At 41.7% G+C, this 16,658-nt stretch overlaps 1 protein-coding gene across 1 annotated transcript in view; it reads right to left on the bottom strand.

Moving 5' to 3' along the window:
• Itgbl1 (integrin subunit beta like 1) overlaps positions 1-16,658 on the bottom strand; it is a 227,187-nt gene that overhangs the window by 6,717 nt on the left and 203,812 nt on the right. Inside the window, exon 9 of the mRNA XM_046454898.2 lies at positions 5,674-5,820. Coding sequence (XP_046310854.1) covers positions 5,674-5,820 — 147 coding nt within the window. The remainder of the gene's footprint in view (positions 1-5,673; positions 5,821-16,658) is intronic.

A 16,658-nucleotide genomic window follows, 5' to 3' on the forward strand; every position in this document is an offset into this window, starting at 1 on the left:
CCAGGGCACCACATTCCACCACAGCAAGAAAGATGACTTTAAAATTGAAAAGAACTGCATCCCTTTCCTTGATGGTGGCTCTTTCCCTTTTAAGAAATGACTATTGCTAAATTTTCCAAAATGAAAATCACCTGGACAGAATGTGAAATAGTGAAAGTATTTTCACATGGTTAACCAAAATTCCAAACTTGGTGAGGTCAAAACATTTTGGGAAATGGGCAGGAATATTTAAACATAGTAATTAAAAATGACTAACCACTTAGGTGATGAAAGCCATTAAGGAAATGCTCAATATTGGCTTGTTTTCCTGAGGGTCTAGGTTGACTTTCAGACTCTTAAGCAAAATACAGACATCGCTTTGCTCTTAGGAATGACTGGGAGTCATTCTGGCAGTTGCTCAGAACCCAGAGAGCTGGTCCTCCCAGGTTGGTCTGCAAAGAATGGTGTCCCCTTCTGGGTCTCATCCAGGTATACAGTGTTTCCATATTTTAGAAATTTATTTATCCCAATTTTAAAGACTAACTTTCAAATTTCTAGGCATGGGAATGTTCAACATTCAACTGCTTGCTTAAGAAATTAACCATTTGATATATCAGCACTTCATTGACTATCAGAGAAATTTTTTCAAAAGACACAAAATTTAGTATTTTAGGTTCCACAAGTGGAGGAAGATTAATTATTTGAAGAACCTGACTTTAATTTTTTCTAAAATATTATCTTCCTTACATTGCAAAACTATTTCGACAATAGAAGCAAATGATTTCATGTCCATGATATTCGTGTATTACATCTATGCTACCTTTTTTTAATGGATCACAATTCATGAAAAGATCTTACATTTTATCTTTACTTATCCCAACCCTGAATTTATTCTAAACACTACTCTTGCTTCTGGAATGCTCAGCTCTAGGCCTTAGCAAAGTACTCCCCTAAAACTGGGAAGCTCAGCTCAACTTGATATGGTATACATTGGTAGAGCATTTGATGAGTAAATTCCCATTCCAGAATCTTCTAGTCACCAAATACTTAGGATAAAAACCAAGGAATGATTTTGTATGTGCCATGAAACAGTAGCTTCCCTTGGTCAGCATTTTCCTGGCTGTGCTGTTCTCTCCTGTTTGTTAATACTCAATGCATCTCAGAGGTAGAAAATCCTGCTATTGCTTGTGTAACTAGGAATAGCACAGCATGTACTAATACATGTGTGACCAATTATTAGGACTTATTACAGCACCTTTCTTGTAAAGTGCTCTGGCTGTTATCATCAATAACCAATAATGGGGAGTCAACTGTCCCTCTCTGCAAAGGGAAAAATTAAGGGAGAAGATTCTGACAGACATAGGCTGCAGGACTACTCCAAGGTGAGCAATTAATTGCTCAGCTCAGCTGGCTGGACCTGCTTACACCAGAGGCCCATCCCAGCCCAGCCGTAGGGAACAAGCAGCTGGCCCATCCTGGCAGGAGCCCTAGGGTGGTAAGTTCATGACTAAAACACCACTAGTCCATCTGCTTTCTTTCTCAACATAAGGATCCTTAAGGATATTCCTATCCCCCTCTGTGCTTTTTGCTGGCTATCATTCATGGGAAATCAGCCACATTTTCTCATGTGTCTTCTGAGCACCCTTAGGATTTAAGAAAGGAAAATAAATGTACTTTTTTTTCCATGAGAATGGAAGAACAGAGAGGATAAGGGAATTGCCTAGGACCACTCAGGCAATAAACAAGGTTGAGATTTTAATCTGATTCCATCTGCTCTTTTGTGTGCTCTCCACCTGTGATGCCTCTCACCACAAAACCTTTCAAAGAGTTTCAAAAATGAGATGCTTGTTTCTACAGATGTGATGCGCCATATTGGGGAGGGGGCAATTAGAAGAATGGAAACTAGAACATCTCTTTTCCAGGGATGTGGGACAGGGGCTACTTGGCTGAGAAATAAGTGGTTGGGGTGTACTCTGGACTTCCTGGATAATGTGGGGCCCAAGAGGTTGTCAGTGGGAGGGTTAAAGGGGTCATTTAAAGACAGGTGTTTACAGCCATTGCCACACAACAGCATCTGTCCTTAAGAACATCAAGGTGATTGCCTGGATGGAGGTTGAGGTCACCAAGATAAAAATGCTATTGTGTCATTTGGATTCAAATAAATAAATCCCCCCAAACCCCAAAACATGAATTATATCCTGTATTCTGTAAAGGTAGCTAAATTTAGGGGAGATCTCAACACTAAGCTCATCTCTCTTGGTTATTTATAAAAACAACCTGAGTCAAGGGCAAGGCCCCTCATTCATTGCCCCACCCCATCGCTACCCTTGGACTTTGTCTCATTCACGGAGCCTGAGAAAATGCTGCAACCCACACCCCAGCAGGCAGTTTCCACTACTGTACTAACGATTCCATCTGTTACGAAGGTCACAACAATGTATCTTGTTTTAAATTTTTCTATGGAGTGATTTATTGTCTTGGCTATAACTTTGTAAAGAAATAAAATGCTTTTTCTTCATCGTCTCCTGAGGTGACGGCTTTATTCACAGCTGGTGGCACGCACACAGGTGATGGCATGTGGGCCTCCTGTGCCTCATGCTGTCAGTGGGTCAGGGCTGCTCGGTGCACCAAGGTTATCACAGGCCTCCACTCACATGTTGCCCTCAGTGGGAGAAAGAAGACTCAAAGTCCTTTGGGGCCCTCAGGTGAAGGGTTTTCATTTATAAATTCAAGAAAAGTTGTATGTAATTCAGACAAATCTGAGGAATTCATAAGGAAACCCAGCCCCAGAGAACAGGCTTCTCTTTTCTGCCACCATATTGAAGTCCTCTGTCTCGAGTTTCTTTCCTGTGGTTCTCAGGTGGAGTGAGTGTTGGCACTACCCCTGGGGATCAGGAATACCTGCTATGCTCCCATTATCCTGGGTGCTTACAAAGGACCAGGCTCTGTGACCCCAGTGTCAACCCCTTTCTTCTCTAGAAGCACTAATGTTCCAGAAGAGGAGGAAGAAATATGCACCCCCCACTAACTGAAAGTCACAATGTGCAGCCTTGGGGAAGCTTTTACAATCCCTTTTGAACTTAAAGACTCTAAAGCACTCTTCCTATTGAAGGATAAACAAATAGTTTAAACAAATCTGCTTTCAACCCTTCATTGATCTCGGGAAATACATCCATCACCCAAAGCAAACAATTTGGAAAAGCATTAACCAGAGAGAGGTTTAGGGTTGGTTTGTTTTTCAGGAAATGCCTTTAAGTCAATATTTAGTCCACCTATTTTTTTTTATTATTTTCTACATTTCCAATGCTAAAAAAATGTGAATCTCTCCTCAAACTCTAGTGAGTTTAATAAGGATGTTTCTTTCTTGAAGAGGAACAACTCTTTTTGTATGAAAGTCACTTTAGGACATGGACTGTTATTGCCCATGCTGGGGAGTCCAACTTGGTGAGTTCTTACTGTACTTGGAACTGAACATGACTCAGCCACAGCCTGCTTGTGGACACAGTTAATGCCTTGATGGGGTGTCTAGTAGCACACAGGTACACAGTGGTTGATTTTTGAAATAAACAAACAAGCTCACTCGTGTTTTAGTATCTGTGGGAATCCTCAGCCAGCAGAATGTTCTTAAACCTGGTGTTCTTATTCTAATGAAGCTGCCATTGTGGAAACCAAGTGAAAAGATACCTGAACCTTAGAGCTGTGTGTTTGGAGCTATGTGCAGGGGAAAAATCCCATGCAGAAAAGTTAGTTAGTGGATCTCAGTGTTTTCCATATGCAGGGCACTCCCCCCTGGCAGCACCTCCTCTGTCCCTCTTACTCACCCCCGGCAGGGCAGTTCTATCCCTACCTCTTTCTCACTTTTCTTCATCAGCCTCCTCCCTGATCTTCCCTTTGTCTCTTCTTTTTAACCTCTTTCCTCCTCCTTGATTCTCCCACACAGCGCGAATCTAACACAGGGCTTTTCCAGGAGCAGAAGCCCCCTGGGAATAGAACTGGTGGAAGATTTGTTAGGGACTTCCAGTTGGATGGAATTTAATGGAAGAGTAAAAAGAAGGGCAGGGTGCTTGCTTTAAGCTCACCGAGTGCTGCTTGCCTGCACTAATGGCTCGAGGTTCAACCCGTGGCTTCTCTGCCTGAGCACTCTAAGCACAGTTCTTGAACACAGAATTCCTGGAAACCAAGGACACTGCTGTCTATGGAAGGGAGCACATTTGTATTCATTTTGGCCTTCCTCCCAGCACCAGAGGTGGTCACAGAGTCGATTTGCTTTAATGACTGAAGTGACACTAAAAGGCCTCTTTTGGGGCTGAGGCTGTAGCTCAGTGGTTAAGTGCTGGCTCCTATGTGTGAGGCACTGGGTTCAATCCTCTGCACCATGTAAACAGCTACAACTAAATAAGCATTTTTTTAAAGCCTCTTTCAGCTGCCTTTTGGGAAACACATTACCCATGGGGCATCGTGCTCTCTGAGCCCCTGATGTGCCATGGTGGCATCTCTGGTGGGGCTCCTTGTAGCACTGCTCAGTGCCTCTAACACACTTCTGCTTCACTGTGTCTTCTTCACAAAGAAATCACATGCTCATCCTGCTCCAGAGTCGGTTCTGAGGGTCCATGAAGCTCCTGCTAGCGCTCAGCTTGGTCTTCAGAGTTGGGTGCCTGTTCTGTCATGAGGCTGCTGAGCTACGAGGGGAGCTCCCTGAAAATCAGCACTCTGAGCTGTGCGGAGAACCCCTAAGACTCCTGTGGCTCCTGGGGATGGCAAAGAGGAACAGGGTGCCTCCTAGACAGATTTGGCTATGTGCCATGATAGCAGGATTTTAAAATCCCTTCAAGAACATGCTATAGAAAACACCAAATTGAGGTGCCCAAAACTTAATGTATTATCAGTCAATTCAGAGAAATTCCCTTCTGAATTTCCTTGGTGATGTATATGTGTATGTATGGAGAGAGAGAGAGAGAAGGAAAAAGAGAGAAAGAGAATATGTATAAGTGTGTAAATGTGTTATTCAGTGTGGGTGTGGGGGGAGATTTGCTTTTTCCTCAAATCTATTTCTATAGTCAATATTTGATTGGGTTGTTGATTTATGTTCAATCAGCTTGTAGATTTTTCACCCCCTTGTTTAATTATTATCTATTTCCTTTAATTATTATCTATTTCCTTGCATTAGGACACACCTGCTTGCCTGGAACAATTTGATTTTTAGTCCAATGAAAATTGTACCAGAATTATAGGAAACACATACATTTTCTGTCCCTTTTATAAAAACAAATATTTATTCTCCCTTTCTGTCTTCCTCACATGCTATCCCCTACCCTCCTCCACCTACGTATCTATACAATTCTGGGCTGTCGTATTGCAGGGGTGAGCTAAACAATCCTCTTTGGCCCTTTTCTGTTCTGGATTCATTGGGTGCCTAGGATATACATGTGGTTGTCATTTGTCTTTACAAAATTATTCATTCTGCTTTTTGCAGCTACAACTTTGCACATAAGTGAATGACAATCTTTGCATCAAAACCCTCTTGTGTATGTCATTATTTTAGATCCCCAACTTCCTGTGGCTAATGTTCAAGCTCTGAGTATGGGACAGGCAGAGGACGCAGTGGCTTTCCTTTGCGCAAATTCATTGAAAGATGGCTGCTCCTTGCTGCTGGACAAACCATGCGTCAAAACAGACTCCAGCAGCGATACTCACCCTTCCCGGAGCACAATATGCCATCTGCTGATTCACACAGACTCCTGCTTTGTTCTTCTGTCATGTTACATTTCCGCGGATGTTGGCAGAGCATGCCAAACCATCCTCTCTCACAGACACAGTGACCACAGGAGCATGTGCCATGGCCTGCAAAGCAACCACAGGGAGGGCGTGAGAGGAGGCGGGTGCACCAGAGTTTTAAGAAAAATATGACAGCCACAGGGTCTTACTGCCTATCACACAGACTTACTTTGTAATTGGATGTTTAGAGGGAGAAAGAGAAAGAGGAAGAAACAAGCTCTCTGGACTCCTAAGGAGAAGGGCTGCAAATTGAAATGGAAATACTACAGCCATCAAAGATACCTCACCTACGAGATTCCCCCTGCAACATTTCCCCTTTTGGAAATTTCCATGGTTTCTCTAAAAGGGTTGGTGCCAGTTGGAGCTTGGTGCCACCAAGCCCTTTCCTTCCAGCCCAAGGAGAGGTAATAAACCAAAAGTCAGTAAGATCAGCCACCCCAGCCTCTGAAAGACTATCACAACAGAGATCTAGCTTAATGTGGTACATTTGAATGCAGCACAGGAGACAGATTGAGAGAAGGAAACCTTGCAATAATTTAAAAGGGAATTATGCCATCCTGGTTTTGATCCAGAGTGCTTCCCCGCCTGCATTTTTCCAGTGTGACCTCTCAGTGCAGTTCTTCACTGTGCACACCACGACACCCGAGCCAATTTGCAAGGCCAGTCACTGTGTCATTGCTTGCAGCATTTATTAATTGCTCTCATATGGCTTACAAATAAAACCAAAAGCTTTTCAGTGTTATTTAACTGTTGCTTCTCTTGACATATACGAGTAAGAGCAGACAGAAGCATAGGTGACAGTGTCTTTCCATCAGTGCACAGAAGTTAAAGACAGCACGCGGCTTGGATTCACTTTTGCCCTTTTGTTTCTTCTTTTTGCTTTGGGTTATTGAAATGTTTCTCTCTTGCTGTATACACCACCTTGCACTTGTGGCAGTTACACCCAGCCCTACACACCGGCTTAGTTGCTGCCACCCACGCTCCATTAGATTGCATGATTTTCCATTTTAATTTCTTGTTTCCACTCAGCTCTTTATTTCTTTCCCTGAAATCACTCTGAATCAGCCATTTCTCTGGAAAAGGTTTACTGAGTGTTTATGGAACAGAGCTTTTCACTAGGATCTGGTGGATATGAAATCAAACATGACCGACAATGTGATCCCTGCCCTTCTCCCAGGGATACACATCATCTTCATCCAGACTGACCTGCCTCTCTGTAGCTGCTTCTCTTGACCAGTGGCTCTGGTGGGAACTTCACGGATAAACCTTGCTTCTTTTGCTCTCCCTATACTCCTCTCTGTAAAGAGGGGTTTGTGGCCAATGCCTAATTGATTTGAATTCATCATTGTGATCAAGGGAACATAACCACCCATGAATCCAGGTAGTGGTTTTGCACAACACATGACCATCCCACACTTCTTCTGTCATGTCACGTTACGTCCAGAGTCCTCTGAACAAACAAGACACTTAGTGGGCTTTTCTTGTTGGTGTCTTCTTCAATTGCAGCAAATGATGCAGCTGTGTGTCTGACACTCCTGGGCACTTCCCCTTACAAATCTCTCTCCCACTGGTTGTCATGAAACTGGACTTTCCTTGCCTCTTCAACCCTCCTCCTTTGTATCTATTTATTCTTGTCCTTGATTCCTTTTATCCAGATAGTTCACAAGTCCTGTTGAAACTACCTCCAACTTTTCCACTTCTATCACTATCAGAAACCTTTGAGAAGCCTTCCCATCACTTCTCTCTCCAATGTTCTCACTAACTGCTTCCTACAGCACAACTGTCACTCACATCAGGCTTGCTCTCTCTTCCTGCAGGACTCCCCAATTCTTGCAGCATGAAGTGCAATTCTTAGCCCCAAACCATTTCTCCCATCTTAACCCTTCTCCCTTTAACCTGCTGACCAATCTGTGCTCCCTGTACATTTCTCTTGCTTTTCTGACCCATGTCTTTGCAGAAGTAGGAAAGCCTTCCCTACTGTAGACATTCAGGTCCTGCTTGATTTTCAAAGCTCAGCAGAAGGGATGGCACCTCTTGAAAATTCCAACATCTGCAAGTGGAACTCATTGCTCTCCTCGGAATTTCTATATGACTTTATTTTTTTGCTTCCTTTGAAATTTGTTTGCCCTCCCCCTTGTGATTTTTAGCTATCTGTCAAATGAATCCATTACCTACTGGATTCCTTGAGAACAGTTGATTCTGACTCAACACTCAGAGCGGATCCTCAAAAACACGTATTAGATTGAGGTTATCTTTCTCAAAACAGTCTTCTCGTTTTCTTCACAAATCCAAACTGAGAGCCCTAAACTGATTCTCGGACATGCTTGCAGGACATTTGGTTAGTGGACTGTCATTGGAGGACAATGGAGAGTCTTTCAGATGCTATTTTACTTTTATTTTCCATAAAGTAGATCCAAGTTAGAAAGTCAGTGTTCCCTAGGGCTATTAGCTCAGTGACTACTTTTTAATTGATTATATCTTGGTGTTCTCTGTTAAAACCAAAGTCCACTTAAAATGCAGTTTTACTTAATGAATTAAGTAAAAAGTGGTCATCTTTTGAGACAAATAATCTGGGGTAGAAGAATAGACAAATAAGCTTCTAGTACTTGTCCACCAAGCTGCAGACTCCTGGTATGTTTGTGTCTCTTGCTGACCCTGCATTGGTAAGAACCGTTATCAGTTGACATTATTGGAATAATTAAATCTTTAGTGCAGAAGAAGGCATTCTGCCTTTAATTTAGAATATCACAGGGAATGACTCAATGGCTCCTCACAACAAGCAATTTAATGTGAAATTCATGTGCAAGGAAATAGGAGATTGTTTTCCATTTATTGGCTCATTTATCACATCCTTCTACAAAGTTAAATTGGCAACTATCCCAGATGATCATCAAAATGCTTTGGTAGTTAAATATCCTGATTTGCCATTTATATGACTTCCCTTTACTTAAAATGTAAATAAAAATACAACTTTCAATAGTCTCTTCTTTATGCACTCTAATAATTGAAGTCATCTATTCAAGAAATATTTGTTTGCACCAGGCATTTAACAGTTGAAGAAGTAATAGTGAATAAAGTAGGTACTGGTCCTGTTCTCATGGCACTAAGAAAGAAAAGTAACAACAGCAAAAAAAAAAAAATACATTTGCACTATAAATTATTTGAAGATGGTGCTATTGCAGTTGAAAGTGAAAACACTGTTAATGAGGGTAGTCAGGCAGTGGTTGGCTGAGCAACTCGCAAGGGCTGAGAAGGAGTCAGACAGCCAATGTTCTAGGAACACAGCCTAGAAATGCAAGTGAGAAGTCCTTGGGACAAGAACTTGACACGTTACAGGCAGCGAAGGCCAATGTGTTTCGAGAAAAATGAGTCAAAAAAATGGAACAAATAATAAATTTGGAGAGAGATTGAGGAATGAGCACATAGCCAAGTGTTTACTCTTGGCAAAGAAATTAAATTTATTCTAAGAGGAATGGGAAAAGACAGGGCATTAAGCAAGAGAGCTATGTGATATTATTAACAAATTGAAAACTCATTTTGGCAACTGAGTGGGATTAAGGTGTGTTAGGAGGAAGTGAGTCTGGAGAAACACAGAAAGGCGATTGCTGACATCCACTCAAAAGGTGACAGAGGGTCAAAGTTGGGTGTGGCAGTGGAAGAGCAGAGAAGGGGATGGAGATGTCATCTGGTGGATGCCTATGGAATAGGCCATTGGATTGGGCATGGTAGGCGGGGGAAAGAAGAGACTGGCTTTCTGGCTAGAAAAACAATGTAAATAAAGACATGGAAGCTTCTGGGAGGAGAGGCTGGAGACAGGCTCTTTTCTGAACCTCCTGTGTTTGAGGTATTCTTAAGACAACCAAATCATAAGGTCAAATAAGCAGCTGGACACCAGCCTGGTGCTCAGACAGCAGTGCCCAGCACTGAAAGCTTTAGAGGAGAATGCGCTCACCCAGGAAGACAGGAGTCTTGTGAAACTGCAATATTAGTACCAGGGTGCAGAATGAGAAGTCAGGTTAAAAAAAAAAAAAGTCCAGTATAGAAGGAGGAAAATAAGATTGCATTTTCTCATAAGATGACAAAAAGTGCCTAGAAAGGGGTTTTACTGTGTTTCCACTGGTTTCTGAAAATTTGAGTTAAAAAAAAAACAAGAAAATAGAAGTAACCATGGTCAGCCTTTCCCAGACCAACACTCCTGCACTGACACAGGTCTGAGTGCCATGCCCAGGGTGGCAGAACTGTTGGAGAATCATCCAAGTACACCACCCACTGAGAAGAACCTCTTTTCTCCTGGAAAAAGTGACACTGCTGTCATTATAATAGAAAAGATCCATATAAAAGGACCCGCTGAGAGAACCAGCCTAATGAGCCCTGTGCATTGCCCTGAACCTGCCTTCACCTGCCTCACCACACCTTCACTGGGACAGTAGTTCTCCAGATGCACAACTCCATCCATCCTTTCCCATCTACCTCATCCACATCTGCTTCTGTTCTCAGTGGTTTTCATTATTGCCCTCCCTTCTTCCACATCAAAACATTCATCAAGAATGTCCTGGACTTGAATTGTCCAATATAGTACTGTCACTATCCCCAAATGACTACTTAATTTATATAGTGAAGCAAAGTTCAGCTACTTTTCAGGTGCTAAAATAGGGAGCACTTGTGGCAAGTGGCTATTGTGTGAAACAATGCAGATATAGAATACTCCTGTCTTCTTTAAGAGTTCTCTTACTCTAGGTAATGGCCTTTTCCAGTGAAATTCACTAGCTCCCAGGCACACTTCCTTAAAGCACTGCAATGTCCTCAGGAAAATGACCTCTGCAGGAATATTAATTGGATCAAAGACTACACATTGCTTCTCCCCTTCTTCATATTAGTGAGCCCTTCATTATTTTCAAGGAGGTAACAACACACCTATCTGGGCAGTTTTTGACTACCCAGGTTCTTTTTGACCCAGAGGTACTCATATGACGTACAGCTAACAAATGAAAAATAGGAGAAAATTCCTGGTGAGATGTCCAGAAAACTGTTGTTTCCCCAAGGCAATTGGAAACACTTAGCCACTAAGTGTCCTTGGCTTTTTCCTTTTTCTTACCATTTCTTTTTTTTTTTTCCCTGAAAGATGGGCTATCAGTGAACATGACAATATGACTCATATTTTCTGGAAGGGCAGGGCAAGGGTCAGGGTCACCTGAGCATTCTCAGGCTGCCACATCACCATCCCCCCCTGCAGTGAAAACCTGCAGAAACATTACTTGCATCAGGCATCCTGAGCCAAACATGGTCCCAGCTGACACACTGACAAATTCAGGAGAGTTTCATGATTTCAAGGTGTGATTGGGAAGACAATCTTCTGCTGCTGCATTGCCATCTCTGGTCTGAGGTCTCCCTCAACGTAAGAAGCCATCCATGTCCCGCAATCCCTGACCTCACACACTCAGGCTGCACGGTTTCCTTCAAATTGCAGCTATGAACTGGAGAACTCCCTGAAGAAATGGGAACTGATTGTGTAATTAAGAGGTGGCTCTTCATTATCCCTTCTTGCTTCTTAAATTGGACTCCTGGGCAGCTCTTCCAGGAGCAGAGAAGAAAGAAGAAAAGCAATAAGCAGCCTGCTTCTTATTCTCACCCTGGGTATGTGAAGGGCAGGAGGGAAGTCTCTGATTGGGCTTATATTAGGCTAAAAATTAAATACACATGAGCCAGCATGTGAATATATTTTCTTTATGGCATCTTAAAACCATATATCACTGAAAATGAATAAATCTTAGGAACTATCACTCTAGAGGAAGCTTTTTTCCCAATAATGACTTATTTAATAAGAAATCCATTTGTCTATAGGCCACATACATTATTGTTGTTAATAAAAATGTTTAGAGAGAATCCACATATGGTCTAGGCTGATTGAACATGACTCACAAACAAGCTAATTAAATGAAGAGCTGTGTGGCTTCATGCTGATTTTCTCTTTGCCAATCATATTCAGGACTCTTTTTGAGGCTGTAATTTTGGAGCAGTCAAAACTGAACTGCTCAAAATTATGAAATTAGTTACATTTACCTTCAGGTATGATTGCAAATTTATCCCATTCGACCTGTGCTGACTTATTCATCCTTAGCTCTCTTGTTAGAAAGATGGATAAACAATGTTGGCTCTTGGCTCTCATGTGCCTGCCGAGTAGGTGGGTTTATGGATGCTTTTAGTTTTACCTATTGGCTTGTTGCTAAAATGCTCACCTGCCCCACTCTGGAGTCTAGGACCATGCTTTGCTTTCTGACAACACATTGGCTATACAGAGTTTTGGACCATTTCTCCTGGTGAAAGGCCACAGAAACTCTGAATCAGGGTCCGGTTGGTAAACTGAGAAAACTATCCAAATTAGTGATTCTCAGTTTTGTTCTCTGAAGCTAAACAGAAAGGATGATGTTTATGTGTTTCACACTTGAATATTAATAAGGTTTGTTCATCACTGGTTGACAGTGACCGGGGGCAGCTAATTGCTATGGAAAAATTATCTGCAACTCCCTCCATGAGGTACAGAATTGGTGACTCTATAATTCCAGCCTCCTTCCAAAATGCTGGGCAGCTAAGGCTTCAAGGCAATGGGGCTGACGTACTGCTCTTTCCTGTCACGCCGATGGCCATGTCCTTCCTTCATTCTCCATTACAGAATGGAAACGTCCGTTGGAATGTCCACCTGGTACACAGAATCAGGAACGATTCATTCCTTATGCCTCATTCTTATCATAAATCCAAAAAGGTTACATAATTATACTTCTTGTACAAATGAGTAAATCAATGCAGACAAGGCAAATGACCTGTCCAAGTTTCTACAGCTAGAAAAAAAAAAAAAACGGAACTAGAATTCAAATCCTGGTCTATCTAAATATGATGTCCCCACTCAACTTGCAGCATGGCACTGTCTCACTTAGCTTAGAAGAAAATGGTTGCTTCTACTCAAATGTTACATGAAAACATGCAGACAAGTACAGTATATGTATTTGTATATATGTGTACACACACACAGATAGATACATATAGATATCAATGCAACTGAGCATGCTCTATACACAAATTATCAAAATATCCAATGAAGATTCGCAGATCTAGATTTTAAAAAATTTCTTCTCCCCAATGAAAGCCTGAAAAACATACAACAAAACATCAATGGATATTATTTTTGGAAGATTGACATATATGTAATTTTTACTTTGTTTTTTTTTCTTATATTTTTGATTTTTATATATTGAAAATAACATTAATTTAAAGATTAATTTAAGGTCCCACTAACTAAAGATGAATAAAGAATGATAAGTGGATAAAATAAAGAATTTATGTTATTCATAATAATGAATAGTGTGAAAATAAATCCTTCCCAAGAATGGGTCCAAGAACAGCTGAAAAGAGCTCTGGATGCAAGAAAACAAAATACATTTCATAACAAATATATCTCCACTTCTGTGATGTGGCCTAGCCTTGCTGGGGCCTAAAACGATCTGCATGTCTCATTCCCACACGTCCAAATATCAGCTGCTTAAGGTCCAAGTCAAATGCAATTGCTACTTGAAGTGTTTTCTCATTCCAAATTGGAAAATCTTTGCCTTTCTCTTCCTACTGAACTCATTTGTGACTCCCTTAAGTTTTATTTTAGTTAAAGAAAGTTCTTGCAGGTCTTTTATCCTAAGTTTAAAAACACAATGAGCTGAGGGAGGGATGGGGAGGACCAAGGGGGAGAAGGCTGCTTACATCCACAAGAACCAGACAGACTTCCCCAATACGATGACTGGGAAAGACAGTGGAAGAAAGGCACAGCTGGAGTTTTTCAGGGGAAGTGAAGAAAAGGATCATGCAGGTAAGAGGAACAGAATCACAGTACACCCAAGACTTCTGTCTCTGTTGCCCTCCATGAAGGAAAGATGTTTTTAATAAATGGAGACATCGGTACAAGAAAAGCACAGATTCCTTCCCTCATTCAATTGCTCAAACCTGGGATCTACCCTGACTTCATCCTGCTCCTCACATCATTCAATCACAAATTCCCATAAATTCTTTCCTTAGGTTCAACTAAGCATTCAGATTGACCCTTCACCCTAGTTTCCTTTGAAGGATATGGCACAGGACCCAGGTCCTACCAGCAGGGTGGCACCAGACATCAGACAGTGTTCCTCATCCCTTCCCGTTGCCTAGGGATGGCCTTCTTTTCAGTTAACAGGTGCGTGTAGACCAGACCCACGTTGCACAGATGTTGAGGATTCTCTGGCTCAGAACAAGCCTCACAGCCTTCTGAGCCGAAGTCTCTCCTGATGGTTCTTTAAGTAGAGCCTTTGTCAACATACCTATTGACAGAGGCATGGGACTTACAGAAAGGAAAAGCACGATGTTTTCATCAACCCTTTATGTGAATTCATAATCACTGCTGATCTAGTTGAAATTTATCCATCCTAGGTCAACATCACCATGAGCAAGATTGCCTTAAAACTTTGGCCTGCTCCCACTTTTTCTGTGTCCAGGAAACCAGAGCTAAGACTTCAACAGAGGATGGGAGTCTCTTGAAGCAGGGTGAAGGGTTTGCTCAGCCTGTTGTCCACACTGTTTCTGATCCTTTCTCCAAGCATCCTGGTGGCTCCATCTCTACCGTCCTCCTTCTAGACAGTGCACCTCCATCTCTCACCAGGGCTCATCTCCTCACATCCACATTCCCCACCAAACCCAACCCCCTACATACACATGCTCCCTCTGGCAATCCGTATTTCACTGGACAGCCAGAGGTACTTTTTAGAATATGATGTTGATGTTATTGTCTTGTTTAACTCCTTCTTTGGTTTCCTGTTGTCCTTTGAGTGAAGCTCCTAGTCGTTTGCAAATTTACAAAATCTGTCACACTCTTTTCTGCTTTCTAATCTTGAGTCACTCTGGGTTTCTCTCCACTCCTCAAACACATCGTCCTCTTTCTTTCCTGCTCTCTGAATGCTGTGTTACCCTTGTCACTTCAGCCCCTTGGCCAAGTCCATGCATCCCATTACTACCAAGCATGGCTGATGTGCTGGTGAGTTCATGAAAGCACATCGTCTACAGCAAATGATCTCTACCTGGAGAGGAAGGCATTGGAGAAGCCTCCCCCAGCCTCCAGTCTATGTTCAGTTTCCCCATTGTGTATGCTGCCTCGGGACTAGAGCCCCTCTTCAAACCTTTAACCTGTTGGCATCCCTTTGTTAATGTCCCCTGTCAAGCTCAACTATCAGCTTTAAGACAACAGATACTATTGTTATCCTGCTCCCACCGAATCTTCAATGTTGACAAACAGTGGGCACTAAATAAATATTTGCCAAATTAAAATAAATAGCCAGTTAACCAGACTACAAGAATTTTCATATAAAAATATTTAGTTAGAAATTTAAAGAAGAATCTGAAGCCCAGAAGAATGATGGATGCTAAGAAACCATCTTCAGAGATATTGGCTTCAAGATAAAAGTGAAAGAGGCTGAGATTATTCCAGGGCAACAGACATGCAGAAAAGACTTCCAGAAATCAATTCCAGGGAAACACTAAGATATTGGTAAGCTACTGCCTGTGAGCAACAAAAAGCAATAAAGCAATCGTGAGAAACACAAGAAAAGAAATACATTGGAAGGTGTGCCTGAAGCCCAGGGAAGGTGAAATTTCATGGGGATTTAGGGAGGTGTAAGCTACAACTCTATGCTAAGAAGTAGTGGTCACATGGAATGAGAACTTAAATTGCCTATGATTTGGGCAACTAGTCCAACTAACCTCAGGCAGAGTCAGTGATGCAGAATGGTGAGAAACGGAGCAAGTTTCCATGGACTAACCCAACAGAAAGGCAAGCATACAAGTCAGAGGCAATGGCATCAAGTAGATTATATATATATCTTGTAGATAGAAATAGATAGATAGAAATAGACTGATATATTTATAGTTCGAAATAGATTGACAGATTTATAGTTTAGATATTAGATGTCCCCCAAGAGCTTATGTGTGAGACAATGCCAGAAAGTTTAGAGGTGAAATGATTGGATTATAAGGACTTTAACCTAGTCAGTGCATTAATCCACTAATCAGGATTAACTGGGTGGTAACTAGGCAGGTAGGGTATGGATGAGGAGGTGGGTCCCTTGGGGAATAAATTTGGGGTATATATTTTGTCCCTGGAAGCAGAAGACTCTCTCTGCTTCCTGGTTGCTATGTCCTAAGCTGCTTTCCACATCCATGCCCTTCCAACAGGAGGCCCTATCTTATCTTGAGCCCAGAACAAAGGAAGCAGCCATGTATGAACCTCTGAAACTGTGAGCCCCAAATAAAATTTCCCTCCTCTAAAATTGCTTTTGTCAGGTCTTTTGGTCACAGTGGTGGAAAAGCTGCCTAAAACATGTACTAAACAAGACAGAATTTTTTGTATGTGATTGGATTTTTTTATATCAACTGAGGAATATGGAAATGTTGTGGCTTGCAGACTCCTGATGGCCTATGTCTTCCTAATGGTGCCCCTGAACACTTGAGCAGATCCACAGAAAGCTTCCCTTCCCCATAGAAGGTGCACTATTTAGCAAGAGCTGCTTAAACACTATGGAGATGGATGGTATTCTGCTGTTTTGGTTTGGCAGCTTAGGTTTTGCACATAAGAAGAAAGTCTATTTCATACAAAAAGAATAGAAAGGTATAATCATCCATGCCATCCAAAACTGAAGACCAGACCATCATAGATATATTGTACATTGCACTTTCTGTATATGTATTTAATAAGGGTGATCTAATATATGCATTTAATATATGTAAGGGTAATCTACATGTGTATGGCACACTTATGTGCCAGGTACTGTCCTAATATTTTAATATGCGTCAATTTCTTTAATTTCACAACAATCCTACAAGATATATTATTATCATTT

The sequence above is a fragment of the Marmota monax genome, unplaced genomic scaffold, assembly GCF_021218885.2.
Source record: "Marmota monax isolate L192 unplaced genomic scaffold, Marmota_monax_Labrador192_F-V1.1 WCK01_AAM20220418_F8-fsc00026, whole genome shotgun sequence".
Lineage (NCBI taxonomy): Eukaryota > Metazoa > Chordata > Mammalia > Rodentia > Sciuridae > Marmota > Marmota monax.